This window comes from Episyrphus balteatus, chromosome 2, assembly GCF_945859705.1.
Source record: "Episyrphus balteatus chromosome 2, idEpiBalt1.1, whole genome shotgun sequence".
Taxonomy (NCBI): Eukaryota; Metazoa; Arthropoda; class Insecta; order Diptera; family Syrphidae; genus Episyrphus; species Episyrphus balteatus.
This window is the reverse complement of record NC_079135.1, coordinates 124,255,998-124,273,252: the sequence shown is the minus strand read 5'-3', so window position 1 is coordinate 124,273,252 and position 17,255 is coordinate 124,255,998. Positions and strand designations below refer to the sequence as shown.

At 29.7% G+C, this 17,255-nt stretch overlaps 2 protein-coding genes across 3 annotated transcripts; one reads left to right on the top strand and one right to left on the bottom strand.

Moving 5' to 3' along the window:
• Positions 1-846: 846 nt before the first annotated feature.
• Positions 847-8,064, top strand: LOC129908659 (39S ribosomal protein L3, mitochondrial). The gene is made up of 4 exons (XM_055985316.1): positions 847-1,013; positions 1,072-1,165; positions 1,228-1,775; positions 7,576-8,064. Exons 1-4 carry the CDS (start codon positions 949-951, stop codon positions 8,006-8,008), a joined length of 1,140 nt encoding a protein of 379 aa, XP_055841291.1. The 5' UTR covers positions 847-948; the 3' UTR covers positions 8,009-8,064.
• LOC129908660 (beta-lactamase-like protein 2 homolog) lies at positions 8,028-10,475 on the bottom strand. 2 transcript variants are annotated; one of them, XM_055985319.1, is made up of 5 exons: positions 10,196-10,475; positions 9,973-10,136; positions 9,649-9,858; positions 8,428-8,537; positions 8,028-8,371 (listed from the first exon to the last, which is right to left on the bottom strand). In XM_055985319.1, exons 1-5 carry the CDS (start codon positions 10,279-10,281, stop codon positions 8,096-8,098), a joined length of 846 nt encoding a protein of 281 aa, XP_055841294.1. In that variant the 5' UTR covers positions 10,282-10,475; the 3' UTR covers positions 8,028-8,095. The 2 variants fall into 2 exon arrangements, with proteins under 2 accessions (XP_055841294.1, XP_055841293.1); XM_055985318.1 differs by having other exon boundaries at positions 10,219-10,468.
• Positions 10,476-17,255: the final 6,780 nt, after the last annotated feature.

Sequence of the window (17,255 nt, the reverse complement as noted above, 5' to 3'; positions counted from 1 at the left end):
TGTAGTTTTTTTGCACAAAATCTATAGGGATATTCACGATCTGGTGCAACAGGCCTAGTAAAAATGTAAAATTTTATTTTTTTTACAATAGATCGTGAACGCCCCTCTTCTTATCTATAGTAAATAATATTGAAGCATGAATGATGTTTTTTTTTCCTCCACCGTTGCTTCTTCTTTTTTTCCATTTTTTATAATTTAATTCTTTGTTTTGTTCGGGTTAATTAATTTTCACTAATTATTTTACATCAAAAGAAACTAAATTACGGGACATGAGTAGCGACAACCATTATAAACAGAATAAAAAAGACAAACTGTTTATCATGGGCGACGCGACGGTGAGCTGCCATCTGTCAAAAATTATTTTGCTCCATTGTATTTTTTATTTTGCAATAGGGTTAGGGTATAGCAAAAGTGCAAGACCATTGTAAAATTTCAATCCATATATTTTGTTGTTGTAGTATTGTAAGATTTTACACTTTTGCACTTTTGCAATGATACTAGACCAGTTGCATCGGATCGTGAATACCCCTTATATAGATGAACAAAATAACACACCTAATAACCAATTGAGCTTTTAAGCAATCTGTCTTGGTCTTTTTCTTTTCTATCATAACTGTTTATTAAAGAAGTACAAGAAAAAACCAACCAATCAAAATCAAATCATTTCTGAATAAAACAAATGCATAATACACGATGACACTGGTAATAAAAAACACACCTAATGATCCAATTAAAAAAAAAATTTGGAAACGTTTTTATCAAAAGTGGATGTCTCGAACACGGCCTGCGAATTTAAAACAAAAAAATGGTTACAAAATCAAAAACAAATCAAACAGAACTTTCACTTGTCATTCCTTCTGTCAAAAGTCAAATTTCTGTAGGCAAAAAATTTGTAGGTTCTCTTCTCCCGTGTTTTCGATAAAAAAAAGGTTATTTTTTTAAATAAAAATGTCAATAATATCAAGAAATGCGGGTCTAATTAGGAACTTAATGCTTGATTTTACTCGATTAAGGTATTTTCCTAACTAAATTACTCTATTTCTCACTAACAACAACTTTCTTTTTCTAAAGAGTTTCTCCAGCTATAACACAAATACGTGAGAAGGGCCATTTAACTAGACCGCGAATTCGTAATCCTTATTGGTTTGTTCGTAAAAATCGTGTTGTAAGTATTAGATAACAACTTGTCATCCAAATTTTTATTCAACAATCAAATAAACTATACAGATCCATGATGATAGCATAACCCCTGAAAACAAAGTATTTGTCAAAGAACTTATTCACGACACTTTTGGTCCACCTGCTATTATAAAAGGTGTCCAAACATATGATCAAACAAACAAGTTGAGTCTGTTGAAAGCCGAAGAACAAACCAATGTTGAATGGACACCACAAGTTCGTCGAACTGGATTGCTTGCCCGTAAAATCGGCCAATATCCACTTTGGCTAAAGAATGGAAAAAAGATACGCACAACATTGTTGCACATTGTTGATAATCATGTTATTAAATACACACCACCAGAAGAATATCAACCTGCTCAGAAACCAGCGGTAACAAATAAGAGAAAATTTGGTTGTTTGTTGGTGGGCGCTGAAAGCGCTGATCCTTCATTGCTAACCAAAGAATACTGTGGATTATTTAAAGATTCGGGAGTTATGCCTAAGAAGAATATTGCACGGTTTTTGGTCACACCTAGTGCAGCTATTAATCCTGGAACACGACTTGATGTGACACATTTTCGAGTTGGGGATTGTGTTGATGTTAGAGGAAAGACGTAAGTAATTTTTCACTGTACTCATAAATAGTTTTCGCAATCATTTATCATATTCAACCGTATACAAGCATAAATACAGTTTTTCTCGCTAAGTACCTTAAATTTCCTTCCATTTGCGTACAGTTTTGTACCTTCTACAATCACTAGGTTAGGTTAGGTTAGGTAGAAATGGCTGTCAGGAAAACAACTGACACACTTAGACCATTTATTGGTCCGTTGTGATACCATGATTTTGTAAGGAAATTCCTCACTAAATAAAACCAGTTGGAGCTTTTAATAAAGCTAATTAGTTCACTAGTATCTTCTAAGAAATATTTTTCCAAGTATTTTTTACGTCTACTGGAAAGGGCAGGACATGAGCAGAGAAGATGTTGGATTGTTTCTTCTTCTTCCTCATCGAGGCAACTTCTACAGAAGTCGTTAGAGATTACGCCAAGTCTTATGGCGTGTCTACCTATGAGACAGTGTCCTGTTAAGACACCTATTACAGAGCTGATATGCAATCTACTTAGAGACAATAAATTTTTTGAACGTTTTGGATCTAGCCTAGGAGAGATCTGCTTGGTCGTTTGGCAAGTTATAATGTTTGTCTACAATCACTATCAATGCAGAATTTTTTTTTTTCTCATACTAGTCCAAAGATTTCTCACACAACAGGACTGTAATAAAAAAAGAGGTCTTTAATTATCAATTTTATTCATGACACTTTGATGAAGTGATTTTAAACTTCGCTATGAGGATCCCTTGTTCGCACTTACCAGCTCTTATTCGGAGTTTGTATCCTCGAGTGTACATTTTACTGATTAAACTTCCGAACCTCATTCCTGTAATAGCATCCCTCTATTTCATCCCCTTTCTCGTGTTGCCTCTTTCTATTTGCGATATAGGTACTAGATATATATCAAGTTATGCATTCGTACAGCAAAAAAAAAATTCAGATTACTATCAAACATTACATAACGATGATAGAAAGTGCAAAAAAGTGGGTTCCGTACGCCCGTCTGTCTATCAATGGATGGTCCGAATAACTTCAAACTTGGTACCTATGCAGCGTTTTTTTTTAAGATCCTACAGAATGGGATTTTTGGAATTAATATGTTTGGACCAAAAATAACATTCACCGTATTTTGGACTAAAAGATTTTGTTAAAAAACTCAAACAATAGTTTTTAGACAAGATTTAGCTTCTGATGATTTTTTTTTTTTCGAAAATCATTGTTGGTAGATACCTGCCAATATAAAATGTTTTTTTTTTTTTTAATCTGGGGTCGAATTACGGCATACGTTCGTTAACGTATGGTTGCTATGTGTCCCTATCTTTTGCTACTAAATAAATAGAGACACAAATAGTAAAAACGTTAACGAATGATCGTAATCGCATGCTGTAATTCGACCCCTGATTTTTTCCCAACATGTTATTCAATTTCAACAATTTTGTATTTTTAATTTACATAAATCAAAAATACATTTTTTTTTTTTTTTTTTGAAAATTCAAATTTTCTAATTTTATTTGAAATTTTGTTTTAAGGTGTTAATTGATAATTGAAAATGGCATACCAACTTCGTTTAAAAATAATCAGACTTTTTTCAGTAACCACAGCTCTGTGTGTCCAAAACTTCCTGAAATAAATCAGTCCAAAAATTTGATATTTTTTCAACAAAGTAAATTATAAAAAAATATGTGGGACTTTAGCAAAAGACGTAGAGCCTGTTAGAACAGATATTCCATCTTGAAACATTTTTCTTTTATCTTTTAGAATTTTCTGAATTAATTTCTTTAATTTTTGGGGTTCTGGGCCCATAACCTGTTAGAATGGATATTATTGTTGAATAAACATCTTGTTTAATTTGTTGTTGAATTAAATTTTCTTATTTATAAAATTGGACTTCCTGGAATATCCGTTCTAACAGAGCCATGAAACGAATTAATCCTTAAGGCTACTGCATACAAAGTGAAGTTTTTTTTTATCGTATGTGTGTTTTTTTTTGCTCGTTGATTTCACAAGAACTGTTATTTTAGGCTATTGAAAAAAGTTCTTATTTAATGTGGAACAAACTAAGTCTAATGGCAATTGAGCCACCATCAGAAACTCGTTTTCATTAATAATTATTAATATATATATATAATATATGCATATTTTAAGTGCATATTAATTATAATTAATATAAATATGCATTTAAAACCAAATAATTTTATAAAATATCAATATTTCTTCTAAATTATAAAAACTCTACTCTGCTCTACTTTCATTAAAAGTTATATACATAATTAATTGCCTGCTCATTACGTTATCAATGCCTCGATTGAAAACCATTCCTGAGTTCAGAAATGTATCGTTACAGAATTGTGGGGCTTGATTTAAAGAAAATTGCCCAGAATGCATGAAATATTCCAATACCTACCAATCAAGCTTGTAATTTAGTTATTTCTTCCAATTTTTAGAAATATATGCACGAAAAACATGCATTTATTTTAAATAAATGCAAAAATATGCAAATAAATGCAAAATATGCACTTAGGTATAGTAAAATATGCACTAACGATTGAATGACATTTTAAAAGAAATCTCCTGATTCGTATAGATAATTTATTACCTTGCTTCAAAGTGTTCCTAAAAATATACGCACATGCATGGAAATCCGATCCTTAGTCATCAGCAATTTAGACCCTTGTCTAGGAATCATGAATAATTTCTATCATAATTTCGACGACAAGATGCCAGCCTATTAAGCTTAATTTTGAATTTGTCGAAATAGCTTATTATATCATGTCCAATAAGTAGTTCATCTGTCGCCTGATTCCAAGGAGGAGTGGCTGTGGAAATAGTACTTTCCCTATCGTTTGTTGCCATCAACAATTTCTCACTGGGATACAAGGTACTCTATGTTCGCCAAATGAAAGTTAAATTAGGAGTTGCTAGTTGCTGGTGTCCTTTTGAATTCACATGCCAATTTTCATTATGAACATCAAGTTTTCATCATTTCACATTAATGTCATAATTCACGTAGTCAACTTCCATCATTGAATAATTATATATAGAAGTGACACCGATAGTTTCTAGCGCCACAGAATTTTATTATTTTCGGCAATCAGATGTACTAAAAAATGTCCAGAGAGAATGGGGCTTGTCCTAGAAAATTATATTTCCAAAATTTTGTTTTTAAAAAAGGAAATTTCACTAATACAAACATTAGAAAACAAATATCAAATAAAAATAAAACGTATCGACATGTCGACATCCTAAATTAGAAAAAAAAAAATTAGGAAATTTTACTCACACATAAAACATAAAACAAATATCAAACAAAAATAAATCTTATCGACACATCGACATCCTATAAATGAAAAAAGAAAATATGGAAATTTTACTCACACATACAAAACTACACAAATATCAAACAAAAATATTGAAAAGTTATTTGACATTATAAATGTATCCATAGTAACTCGAAACTAAAAACAAAACATTTTTATTAACGACGAGAATTTGAACAAAATTAAATAATTATTGTTGTATATCCTAGGCACGTTATAGCTTATAGGGCATGAAAGTTACACTTATTTCAATAGTCCTATTAGCGTAGGTGACAAGGTGATTGCTCTTTACTTTTTTGCTCTTTGAGTTCGTATCCCCACAGAGATTGCTATTTTTTTATATTATATTTTTTTTGGCAATATTATAAAATGCGTAACAACTAGCGCCTTTTTTTGCTGAATCGAAACTCCACCTGATAACTTTACTTCATGACAAATAAATTTGTGCCAAAGAAATCTGAATAAGAAGTTTTATTCACCAAAACTTATAATTAGTAAATTTTATTTTCTACGGGCCTTACCAATAATCAAATTTAAGGCTGACTTAAATATTTAACTGAATTATATATATTTCACCCTACCAATAAACAATTTAATACTCAGGTACAAGGCTAACGCTCGGCTAAATTTAATAGTTGAGTTTCATAACGAGTGCAGCTTTTAACCTGAGTTGTTTTTATACACTAGTCCAAAAAGTTAAAGGAACAAAGCAGAATTCGTGATAGCTCCAACAAGTACCTATTCAATTTGATTTCTTCTACTAAGAAAGATTTGTAGAAAAAAAATTTCAAAATCGTTGGAACCTTATAAATAAATTAAAACAAAAAAAAATCAAAAATAAAATTGGTATGCAATTTCGTAGAAATCACTATTCAACATTCAAAACTAAAATGTCAAAAAAAATTAATTTCCGGTTTTCGAAAATTTGATTTTTCAAAAAAAAGTGTTCAATTTTTTTTATCCAAAAACTATTATTTTTCCAAATTGTCTTACTGTTTTATATTTAAACTATATAAATATTTAAACTATATAAAAATTCTTTAAAATTGAATTGGCAGTTTGGCAGAAAATCAGATTTGAAAAAAACGGTTCAACGGTAGGTTAATAATAATTTTAAAAAATTTCCATGATTGCCCAAAAACTATTTTATAATTTTTTTAAACAAAATTACTGGTACCGTTTTCGAGATATGGCAGGTATCGTTATTTCTGGTAAAAAAAATTAGTTCTAAAAACCCCTTTGGAGAGTCTCCAAAAAATACTTCATACCAAGTTTGATGTTAATCGGTAGATCCGTTTAGCTATAGACAGACAGACTGACAGATGAACAAAAAAATCTACTATTAGTATTCTCCAATGGAACAGGGCTATAGTAATGCAATGTCTGATTGTTATCTCAACTTTTTTTTTGTGAGAATGCATAGCTTGACTATATAGTATCATGACAAAATAAAGAGCATGTAAAAGCTACATTCTTCTAGTTTTAGGATATTAGAACCAAATATTTTATTTCAAATGGTGAAATAGGAAAATCATTGGAACTATCCAAAACCACATTTTCATACATTTGCGATCAAAATAGACCTTTTTACAGTTTTTTTTTCAAATAAACTCAAATTCTTGTGAGTTTATTTCAACATTTTATTAATTATTATCGTTTAAATTTTAGATTAAAAAAAAATTAAAAACAGAGAAAAGTATCCAAAAATGGTACGAAAAGATTTTTTTTCCAAAATTTAACATTTTGTAAAAACTGCAAATCCAAAAACCGTAAATCCAAAGTTCTTGTTCGCATACATAAATCATTTTAAGCAAATAATCGAGATAGTTTCGTATTGTATTAAAATATTTGAAATATGCATTAAAATACTTTAAAATAATGTATAATATGGCCATATTGTATGAACTTGATCCTTACCTACTCTTGCATATGGGGTTTAAGAAAATAGTAATTATATGCTACAGTGCATGCAGACAACATTTAAATAATGTGAACTACACCTAGATATTATTACAAAAAGCACCCTAGTCAAAATTAAATAAACTCTCTATAGTTGAAGAAAAATCTTCTTGTCGTTAATAAAAACAGAAAAACAAAATCCTTTCAAATATACATAAGAATCAAACATTCAAAAATAAATGTTCAATTCAAAATATTACAAAAATTAAAAATAAATTCAATTTGAATATTACAGAAACAAAAATAAACAAACACACTTCTAACACAAAACAAAACTAATACAAATACACCAAATATAAATAATATAGTAGTTGTGGTTACTTAGTAACCAAAAGTCCTTTTAAGGAATTTTTCGGCCATCGAATACACAATCCTAAAACGATTGTGGCGCCACTCTTGTAACGATTGTAGCGCCACCCCTCAAACAAAGCGGATGTTTTTTCCGGTGTCACTTCTATATATAATTATTCAATGCTTCCATCTAAATACAATCTCCTTTGAAAATATTTTTCTCATATTTTTTTAGAGTATCACACGGTTTTCAGGGTGTAGTTAAACGTCACGGCTTCAAAGGTATGCCAGCTTCCCATGGTGTGACAAAAACCCATCGTCGTCCCGGTAACATTGGTGGTGGTGGTGAAAAGGGTCGTGTTTGGCCAGGAACCAAATTGCCCGGTCACATGGGTAATCGTTATAGAAAAATCAAGGGTCTTAAAATATGGCGCATCAATACCAAATACAATGTAATGTGGGTACAAGGAAGTGCTGTTCCTGGTCCAACTAACGGTCTTGTCTACATTTACGATACAATCTTACCTCGCCGAAAACCAGAAGCAAATGGTCCACCAGTGCCTACAAATTTAAATGCCGAAAATGAAGGATTACCAGAAGATATATGGTTTGAAGATGTACATTGTTTTAAAGATCCAACAATAACATATGAAGTTGAGGAGAAATAAATTTAAAAAAAAATCAGAATTAATTGTTAAGATAATAAAAAAAATGTTAAACTTTATTTTGCTCTTTGGATCGTTATTTTGTTTGTTTTATAATTTCGAATGAATTCTCCAACGAATTTCTGTATCGTCAACATCTTCGGCTCCAACTATCTCTAGGATTCCATCTTTTTTTAGTTTCTTCACATGATGTCCGACGTTATAAGCTGCCGCTGGCCAAAGTGTTTCAGGAGTTTCCTTGTAAACACTTCTCACAACGTCCATTGTTGTGTGATCATTTGGTGCTCTGTCCTGGAAGAACTTTATGATCTGGTCTTCTCGTTGATTCCGATGGTTTATATAGTATTGAATTTTATCAATTGGATTCTAAAATTAGATTTAAGTTAAGGAATGGCTTTAATTTTGAATTTTTTTATAAGAACCTCTATGACATTTCCATGTCCAGGATATATAATCGAAGGTTTTATTTTAAGAATATGATCCAAACTCTTCATGTAGTCATAAAGATCTTCAAAAACTGCAGTTCCCTCACCTAAAAGAGTAATTAAACTAAACGAATTCTAAAGATTACACTGGTCTGCAAAATTTAACTTTTTTTTCTCCTTCAAATAATTTTTCGGCATTATGAAAGATTTTACTTTTCTGAATCTAAATCTGTTTTCCGAAAAATTCTAGCATATAGCATTTTTTTAATAATGATTTTTGAGAAATTTGAGTAGTTTGTAGAAAATATCCCTTCCGGAATCGGTTGACCTTGTACAAAATTAAAACTATTACTTGCATTCAACAAAATTTTGGAGGACTTATTCCTCATAATATGATCTATCATATGACACCAAATATGTCCTTACTAATAAATGTTCGCTCACATTTTAAAATACCGATTTACAAAAACTGCAAAAATATTGAAATCCTGCAGTTTTTAGTAAATCCCGCATGAACAGAAACATCTTAATTAGAGGAAATGTAAAATATCAACGCTCGTCATATATAAAAAGTCGGTAATATAAAAAATAATCATTTTTATAAAAAAAAAAAAAAACAAAACCGACTTCCATGGATCAAAACTGGGTTTTATAGTTTTTCTCTTACTTTCTATAGCCATAACTGAAAGAAATTGAAATAAACAACACTGCAGGCACTAGCTTTCGAATACAAAAAGAATTATCAAAATTGGTTCACTCAGTCCAAAGTTATGAGGTAACTTTTTCGAAAATCTTAAATTTACGATATCTCGGAGAAGAGAAGAGATATTTAGCGCAGTATTTTAAACGATTAAGTAAATTGCTGAAGCCATTTTAGTAAGTTACTAAACCAAAAAGCGAACTGATTTTTAACTTAGTAACTTACGAAATGACTTAAGAAATTTACTAAAATGTTTAAAATTTTGCGCTATTAAAAAATTGAAACTGAATTTAAAAGAAAGTTGAAAAACGTTACCTTACTTCAAAATATTGCTTCGAAAACAGCAAAAAATTGGGGTTTATCGGTTTTATAACGGAAATATCTAAAAAAAAAAACTTAAGTGCTAAAACAATACTGACTTCGGATTTAGAATCAGCATACCAACATCCTTTAGAAAATTATAGTTTTATTAAAAGGATCATTTCTTTGCAGACCAGTATTATTTGACCTTAACTAACCTAATATGCAATCACCACTAAACAGAGCACCGTCTTTCATGGTAAGTATCACATGGTCAGTGGTATGACCAGGTGTATGGACAATTTTAACGTTGGCCCCTTCAACTGAAAACTCTTGCCCATTCTGGAGTTTTTCTACTTTAACATCAGTTGGTATTTCGGGACAAATGTCAGCGGCATCAGTTCGTGGAAACTTCCATATATCGCAAGCTACAATTGGTCATTAAAAAGTATTTAAATAACAATAAGTTGGAATGTTTTCTTTGTAAGTTGGAACCAGAATCACCTGAATCTACCCTACATTTTTGTATGTTCTTTAATTACCTTGTCGTGATAGTTTCAAAATATCTTTCACACCACCAACATGATCATGATGCCAGTGTGTTAATATAACAGTGCTAATTGTGGCTTTTTCTTCATCCAAAACTGATTTTAAATTGTTAACATATTCTGGAACACCTTCATCGCCAGTGTCAATAAGAATTCGTCTGGATGGTGGTGATTAAGAAAAAGTGAAATATTCCGACCTAAGTGATTGTTAACTAACTTGTTATCGTTTGCGGAACTTACTTTTTGCCGGTTCCAAGTAAATATGTATTTGTGCCTTGCAATGTCATTGGACCAGGATTGCATCCTAAAACACGAATTATCGATGCAGATAATCGGGTAATATTTGGAATTTTTTGAGCCATTGGACTTTAATTTGGAAACAAAACAAAATTTTATCTTTGACCTCCAACAACAACAAACAAATTACTGCGAAAATAAAATTCAACTGACAGTTGTTATCAGTTGGTTTCTATTTTGTAGTAGATTAGTAATTTGTTGTAGAGATGGGTAATTTTGTTTAAAATTGTATAAGTTTTTTTAAACTGTTATACGATTTCGTGTTTTCACGTGACAAAAATCGTTCTCAAAATATAGTAGACAGATTTTATTTTTTCAGAAGGAAATTTGATTTTTTTACCCAATTTTGACCACAGTATACAATAAGAGCAAGCACGTGCGACACATTTTTATCGTTAGACTTAAATGAACATGGATATGACAAAAAAAAAACACAATAAAAAATAATTATTCTGAGAAAAAGCAACGTGTATAATAATTTTTTTTAAATGAGGAGTCGAATTACAACAATTACAACAGCATAAAGGAAAGTCATAGATTAATGTATTTGAATAATGAATCGTTTAAAATACTTTGTTTTGAAAACATTTCTAACCTTATTATAAAACACAATAACGTTTGCTTGATTGCGTTTGCTAAGCAGTAGTTACGCCTAGTTTGCTGCTGAAGCCAAACGAAAATGTTCATACAAAAATATTTTAAGGGTTTTGTAGGCCTTAGGTTTAAGTTTTTTTTTTATTTTTAACTATGTTTCGGGGATGTTTATCCCCTTCTTCAGGTCTTTATTAAGAAATACAATATGTAAATTAAATTAACATAAATTTCCATTATAAAATATTTACATTATTAAAATATTTGTTATTTAAATAAACATATTATATTGATAATAATGAAATTAAAAAGTTTAAATTATATGAAAAAAAAAATTCAAAATTATATTAATATTTTCAAAAACAAGTATGTATATTAAGTTTTTAGCATTTTGCAGGATGGCTATAAATTTTAACTTAATCCATCGCAATCAGATATCGTCTCTGTTCACAACGTTGTCATTTCTTTTAATATGTAGCATTTCTATCAGCATCTGAATGAAGAAAATCACACATTTAAACGTTGACGTTTCGGTTTGGATTTTTTTTTTCATACATGCCTGGGACATCAATTGTGTGTGAAAAATTGACGTTTGAATTTTTGTTTATTGCTGTGTTATTCATTTTGTGATTGCATGTCTTTTTGATATTTGTATTTGGATTTATTTCATTATTTTTGTTTTGATATTTGTGATACTCTAACCCTCTGCCAGCCTTATTTATTATGGACCCTAAATAAAGTTATGTACTAACCATAATGCCTCTTAACGCAAAAATGCTATTCATAAAACGTGTGCAAGGTTTCATAGTGCCATAATAAACTATACCTTAAAATTTTGTATATTTCTGTACTTTCAGTTAGGCTGCTGTTTTTCTTCTTTTTCATTAGTTATCTTTGAACAACCACATAAAATAGAAGATGCTGCTACCAAGCTTTGTGGCTGGAAATACATATAGATATTTCACGTGTGCCAACCCCGCATATTCAATTTTGTTTACTACCTTCGTTTGTGGTGTTTAATCTGAATGAAAAACCAATGGTTTTTCTAATAACATACTCAAATAACTTTATATACACACAGCATTTAAAACAAGTTGTTATTAATAATTGTATGTAAGTTTTTGTATCAGCGTTAAATGTCTCAAATCTTAAAGATGGAATGATAACATTGGTTTACAAGGGTTTTGTTGCCGACACAAAAATATACTTTTCTGAAAGTTTTTGGTGTGCTGAACTCGAATCCGAAGTCAGAAATCACTAGTCAGCTCCCGTTTTTGAGACATTACCGTTAGAAAATGCAAAAAACCGTTTTTTTTTAGTTCTTCGGACCTTTATCTTTTGTATAATTGTAATATTGTTTGAGCATATTAAGTAACGGTTTATATAAGAACTGTTTTCCATCTTTCGATACCTGTTTAAATCTTGTCAATATCTTTTGTATTGCCCGAGATATCTTAAATTGAAGTAAGTGGGTTTGGGTTCATATAAATCATAAAGAAGATAATGACGTTATAAAATTTTTAAAAATACCAAACAACTGAGAATATCTCGGGCAGTAAAAAAGATATCGGAAAGATTTAGACAGATTAAAAAAGGTGGAAAATAGTTCATATAAAAACCGTTACTAAATATGCTCCAACAATTTTCCTTATATAAAAGAATAAGGTCCGAAGTACTGCATTTTCTAACGTTAATATTTCAAAAACGAGAGCTGATTAATTTTTTTGGACTTCAGATTCGAGTTCAGTACACGGAAAACCTTCAGAAAAGTATATTTTTGTTTCGGCAACAAAAAAAAGTTTAATTTTGTTAACCAGTGTAATTTTCAATTATATTATATTATCAAAATAGGTCACTGTGGCGTATGTGGAACTTTTTTACTTGCGATATAGGTACTATAGGGCAAGTTTAGGATTCGTAAAAAAAATCGAACTCAAGATAACAATTTTACATGACATTACGATGATGGAGAATGCCAAAAAAGTGGGTCCGGCAATTCTGTCTGTCTGTCTGTCTGTCTGTCTGTAAGAACCTCGAGCTACAGCCTAAACTACTCAAGCGATTTTCTTCAAACTTGGTAGTTAACAGTTTTGGGTGATTCCCTAGAGGAGAAATTGAATTTTTTTTTTTAGGACCAAAACTAACGGTACCTGTCATATAACGGAAACAGAAAAGTTGATTTATTTCAAAAACGGCTCTAACGATTTTGATTAAAATTTTTATGCTTACTGTTATTGATAAGAGCCGCCTTTGATAATACAAAAAATATTTTTTGTACCGTTATTAACGGTACCTGCCATAGAACGGTTTTTTGGATTTATGAATTTCTCATAAACGACAAAACAGATTTCGACCAAATTTTTAATACAGAAACGTTTAAACAATCATTATTTAAAAAAATTTTTAATTTTTCAAAAAACACATTTTTGGATTTTTAAAAAATATTTCAAAATTTTTTTTTGAAAAATCAATTTTTTGGAAACGGGTTGGTGAAAAATTTTGAAATTTCGTTTTTATGTGTAAATTATTTATTTATTCAAAATTGCATATCAATTTTTTTTTTGACAAATGTTAGGAAATTTTAATATATAAAAATTAATTTTTTAAAAAACGGCTCTAACGATTTTCGAAATTTTTTTTCTAAAAATTCCTTTTTATACTAGAAATAAAATGGCATACTTAGTTTTTTGTAAAACAGCATTTAAAACGGTATTTAATTATTTATAAAAATAGATTTTATTTTTTTGCACCACTAACGAAATTCAGTGAAAATATCAAATTTTAATTTTTCTCTTATTTTGTTCAATTGAAAACTTTAACATTAGAGTAACTTTTACCATAAGAGCAAGTACGTGCGACCCCAGTCGTGCAATTTATTTTATATTGAAAATTGAAATGGTTCCTAAAACATTTTCTATCACAGATTAATTAACCAAACGTTTTTCTTACCTTTAATAAAAATCATAAGTATTAAGATAATATTATATGAATTGCTAAAATCGCAAAGCAAGATAACTTTTCTGTATTCCCTACCATACAAAAATATTCAATAATAGTTATATAAAATATTTTTTAAATGGATATTTATTTTTGTGAGTCTCAAAGTAAGATAAAGTAGATGATTTCACAAAATAATTCTGCCCCACCCCCAAATGTTACTCAATAATTGAGGATTCGATTTGATTCATACATTTGTAATCAATTCTATTGTTGACAAGAAGTGAAAGAATGTTGTTTACCCGCCAATTAAAATATTTAAATATTTGTCCTTTTGAAACGGAAATTGATAAGATTATTTTGGTGTTCGGCTAAGGTCTGATTGATAATGATTCTTTTTTTTCTAAGATAAATACATAAGTTCTTTGTTTTCATTAAAAAGAAAAAAAAAAAAAAAGATAGTTGCGTCATTCTATTAAAATCACAGTCAAATCAATTGAACGTAATCGTTTTGACGATTCATATCTCGATCAAATAACTAAAGATATCATTAAATTGATAGTGCTTTTTCGTTTTAAATCCATATTCTTTCTGCAATTAATCCTGTGTTTTTCCAATTATCTTAATATCGTCGCATTAACTACGCAATAGGTTTGTTACGAATATGTCATAGCAAAAAATCACAACTCATACTTTGATGGAACTAGCAGATACAAAATTGATTACTTGATAAAGGACGGATAAAATTTCTTAGATATTTTTAAAATAAATAGTTGCTGACTGCTTAAACAAAAGTGTTAAAATCATTTGATTAGTTAAAAAAATAACTTGCACAATTCCAATATACCTATCTGCTTTGACAGAGAACAAATGTCACTTACATCAAAGTAGAGAGTTTGTCATTTAATAGATATGTTAAGAAAGTTATTGAAATCGAAAACAATATGGCAATATCAGCAATTTTTTGAAAGAGGACATTTTTAATAATGAAAACAGTAAATTGCTAAATGTCACAACTAATTAGCAGCTAATGAGGGGAAAATTTTGGCATGAGCAACGTTTTAATACTTTTAGTCTAAAAGCGGTATAAGCTCTCATAACCTAAAAAATCTCATAAGTTTAGATTTCGGAGAGTGGCAAGACCTTCGATAAGTTGTATGGGTAAATATTGGGTGGATATTCTGCGTAAGTCACATTTTTAGGTGAACCTTGGTAAATTTGCGTCAAGTTACATCTTGAAAAACATCCCGAATTTTGATGAAACAAAATCAAATTTATTAAACTATTAGTGGCAAATAAACGTCAAACAATGCAAGCTACGCTTTGATACTTGACGGTGATTTGTGCGAAAGACTGGTTCATAGGTACCCAATTTTACAAAGAAAGAATCGGTGTAGAGGTTCTATAGGACAAAGTTTAGGATTTGTAAAAAAAGTCGAACTTGAGATAACAAGCATGATTTACGATGATAGAGAATGCGAAACAAGTGGGTCTCGCAATTCTGGCTGTCCGTCTGCCTGTGTGTCTGTTTGTGTCTATCTCAAGCTGCAACCTAAACAACTACAGCGATTTTACTTATACTTCGTAGTTAACAGTTTTTGGTTATTCCCTAGAAGTTAAATTTATTTTTTTTAGACCCAAATTACGGCACAAATTTCTAACAAATGCTTTACAAAAAATTATATGGCATATTTCATTTGGGTGACGAAAGCACTCAAAGAAATTTTTTTTATATTATTTTTAAGTTTAAATTCAATTTCTTATATGAATTATGAATTTTTAAAAATATTCTTTTATGAATTTTCAAGTAGTAGTAGTTTAGTATTTTAAGAAACTTTTAAAATAAGAGCAAGTATATACGACCCATTCGAGCATTTTTTTCTCTTATAAAATCGTTGAGCAAGTCTTAAATAATTTCTTAGAATTCTGTCTCAATTTAAAAATTCATAAATCATAACCTATGGCAACTTTGTCCATATTTTTTTTTACTAATATTTAATATCAACAATTTTAAAGCATGAATATCAATAAACCCACCAACTTACATAAAGTTTGACCAATTTTAATGTTTAAATTAAACCCATTAAAACTACTCTTCAATACGAAAATCTCACTATTTTGTTTACTTAGCTTTTAAATTGGTACTTTGCCTCTGTACAATAATGCTATTTCAATGTTTTCATAACAAACATACATAAATAATTTCAATCAACACTAAGATGCTCGAATACATTTCTATATTTCTTAAGTAAAGAAACTTGTTTTCCTGTTTGTTATCAACAATATCCACACAAACCAAAGTTATTTTTTTTCTTTTTAATTTATTATTAGATAATTCTATATAAACAGTTCAATCCACAAATTTGCAAATCCAAAAATAGCTTCTTTTTACGCACACTATAGTTGTACATAATCTTTTAAATATTTTTTAATCCGCACGACGACCGACGCCAGGCGTACCTACATAGGAGTATTGTCATCAAAAACCTGGCCATAATTATTTTTCGTGGTTTTTGTTATTATTTCTGTTTAAAATGAGTATTCCTACAAGAAAATACAATATAAACCTAGTTTTTGTTATTTTTATTTTTTTACGAAAAACTAAAAAAATTGATTAATGGCCTTTACTCCGCCTGTCGACATTATTTTTCCCAAAATTTTTTCCTCATCCCTAATACGCAATTCTCAGTTTCTTTTCTCTCTTCCCCAACCTCAATTAAGATCACCCAAAATAAAATACACTAATAACATCAGTAAATTTAATTTAAAAATAAAAAACGTTGCATAAAGTAAGGAGTATTTTCTATCAGAAAGTGAAAAACTAAATGACCCTCGATTCTCTAAAGAGCACCTAAGAGCACACAATTTTTGTTGCATTGTGTTAAAGAATATATAAACTAACTCATAAGTTTCAATTCATCGCAGAATAACGGGGTATACTAAAACAAAATCATTAAAGTTCAAATAATAACTTAACAAAAATATCAAGTTTTTAGATACTAGTTCTAAGCCCGAATTAAAATAGAAAAAACCATCTAACATTTTCAAAACTTTATTAAAATCGTTAATAAATAACTGAAGAAGAATTCTCCATTTAAATTTTTTTAGACTTCTATCACAACACTTCGATATTGCATATAGAATAACACTTACCAAAATACTTCGAATTCAAATAAAAATGAGGTAGATGTAACAGTTAACTTTGAACTCATTTTTTAACAAGACACGATCGAAAAACAAAAAAATGAGTGCAGCATATTGACACAGGTTTATTTTGCACCCACTTTGCCAAACTTTTTGGTGTCAATTTTGATTTTCAGAAAATCGACTTATGACCAGGTTTTTACTGCAAATACTCCTATGTGCGTCGTCGATGACATCTCATCTCTTAAAATCATCTAAACTTATAATCAAAACGATTCGTTAGTCAAAATGATAAACAATCTGAATTG

Excerpts from the sequence above, each read along its gene's own strand:
- LOC129908660 (XM_055985318.1), bottom strand. The coding sequence starts at position 10,340 with ATGGCTCAAAAAATTCCAAATATTACCCGATTATCTGCATCGATAATT. Across the intron at positions 9,859-9,972 it reads TTTGAAACTATCACGACAAG|CTTGCGATATATGGAAGTTT; the intron begins GTAATTAAAGAA and ends GACCAATTGTAG. Across the intron at positions 8,538-9,648 it reads TAGTGGTGATTGCATATTAG|GTGAGGGAACTGCAGTTTTT; the intron begins GTTAGTTAAGGT and ends TTACTCTTTTAG.
- LOC129908659 (XM_055985316.1), top strand. The coding sequence starts at position 949 with ATGTCAATAATATCAAGAAATGCGGGTCTAATTAGGAACTTAATGCTT. Across the intron at positions 1,014-1,071 it reads CTTGATTTTACTCGATTAAG|AGTTTCTCCAGCTATAACAC; the intron begins GTATTTTCCTAA and ends CTTTTTCTAAAG. Across the intron at positions 1,776-7,575 it reads GTTGATGTTAGAGGAAAGAC|AGTATCACACGGTTTTCAGG; the intron begins GTAAGTAATTTT and ends ATATTTTTTTAG.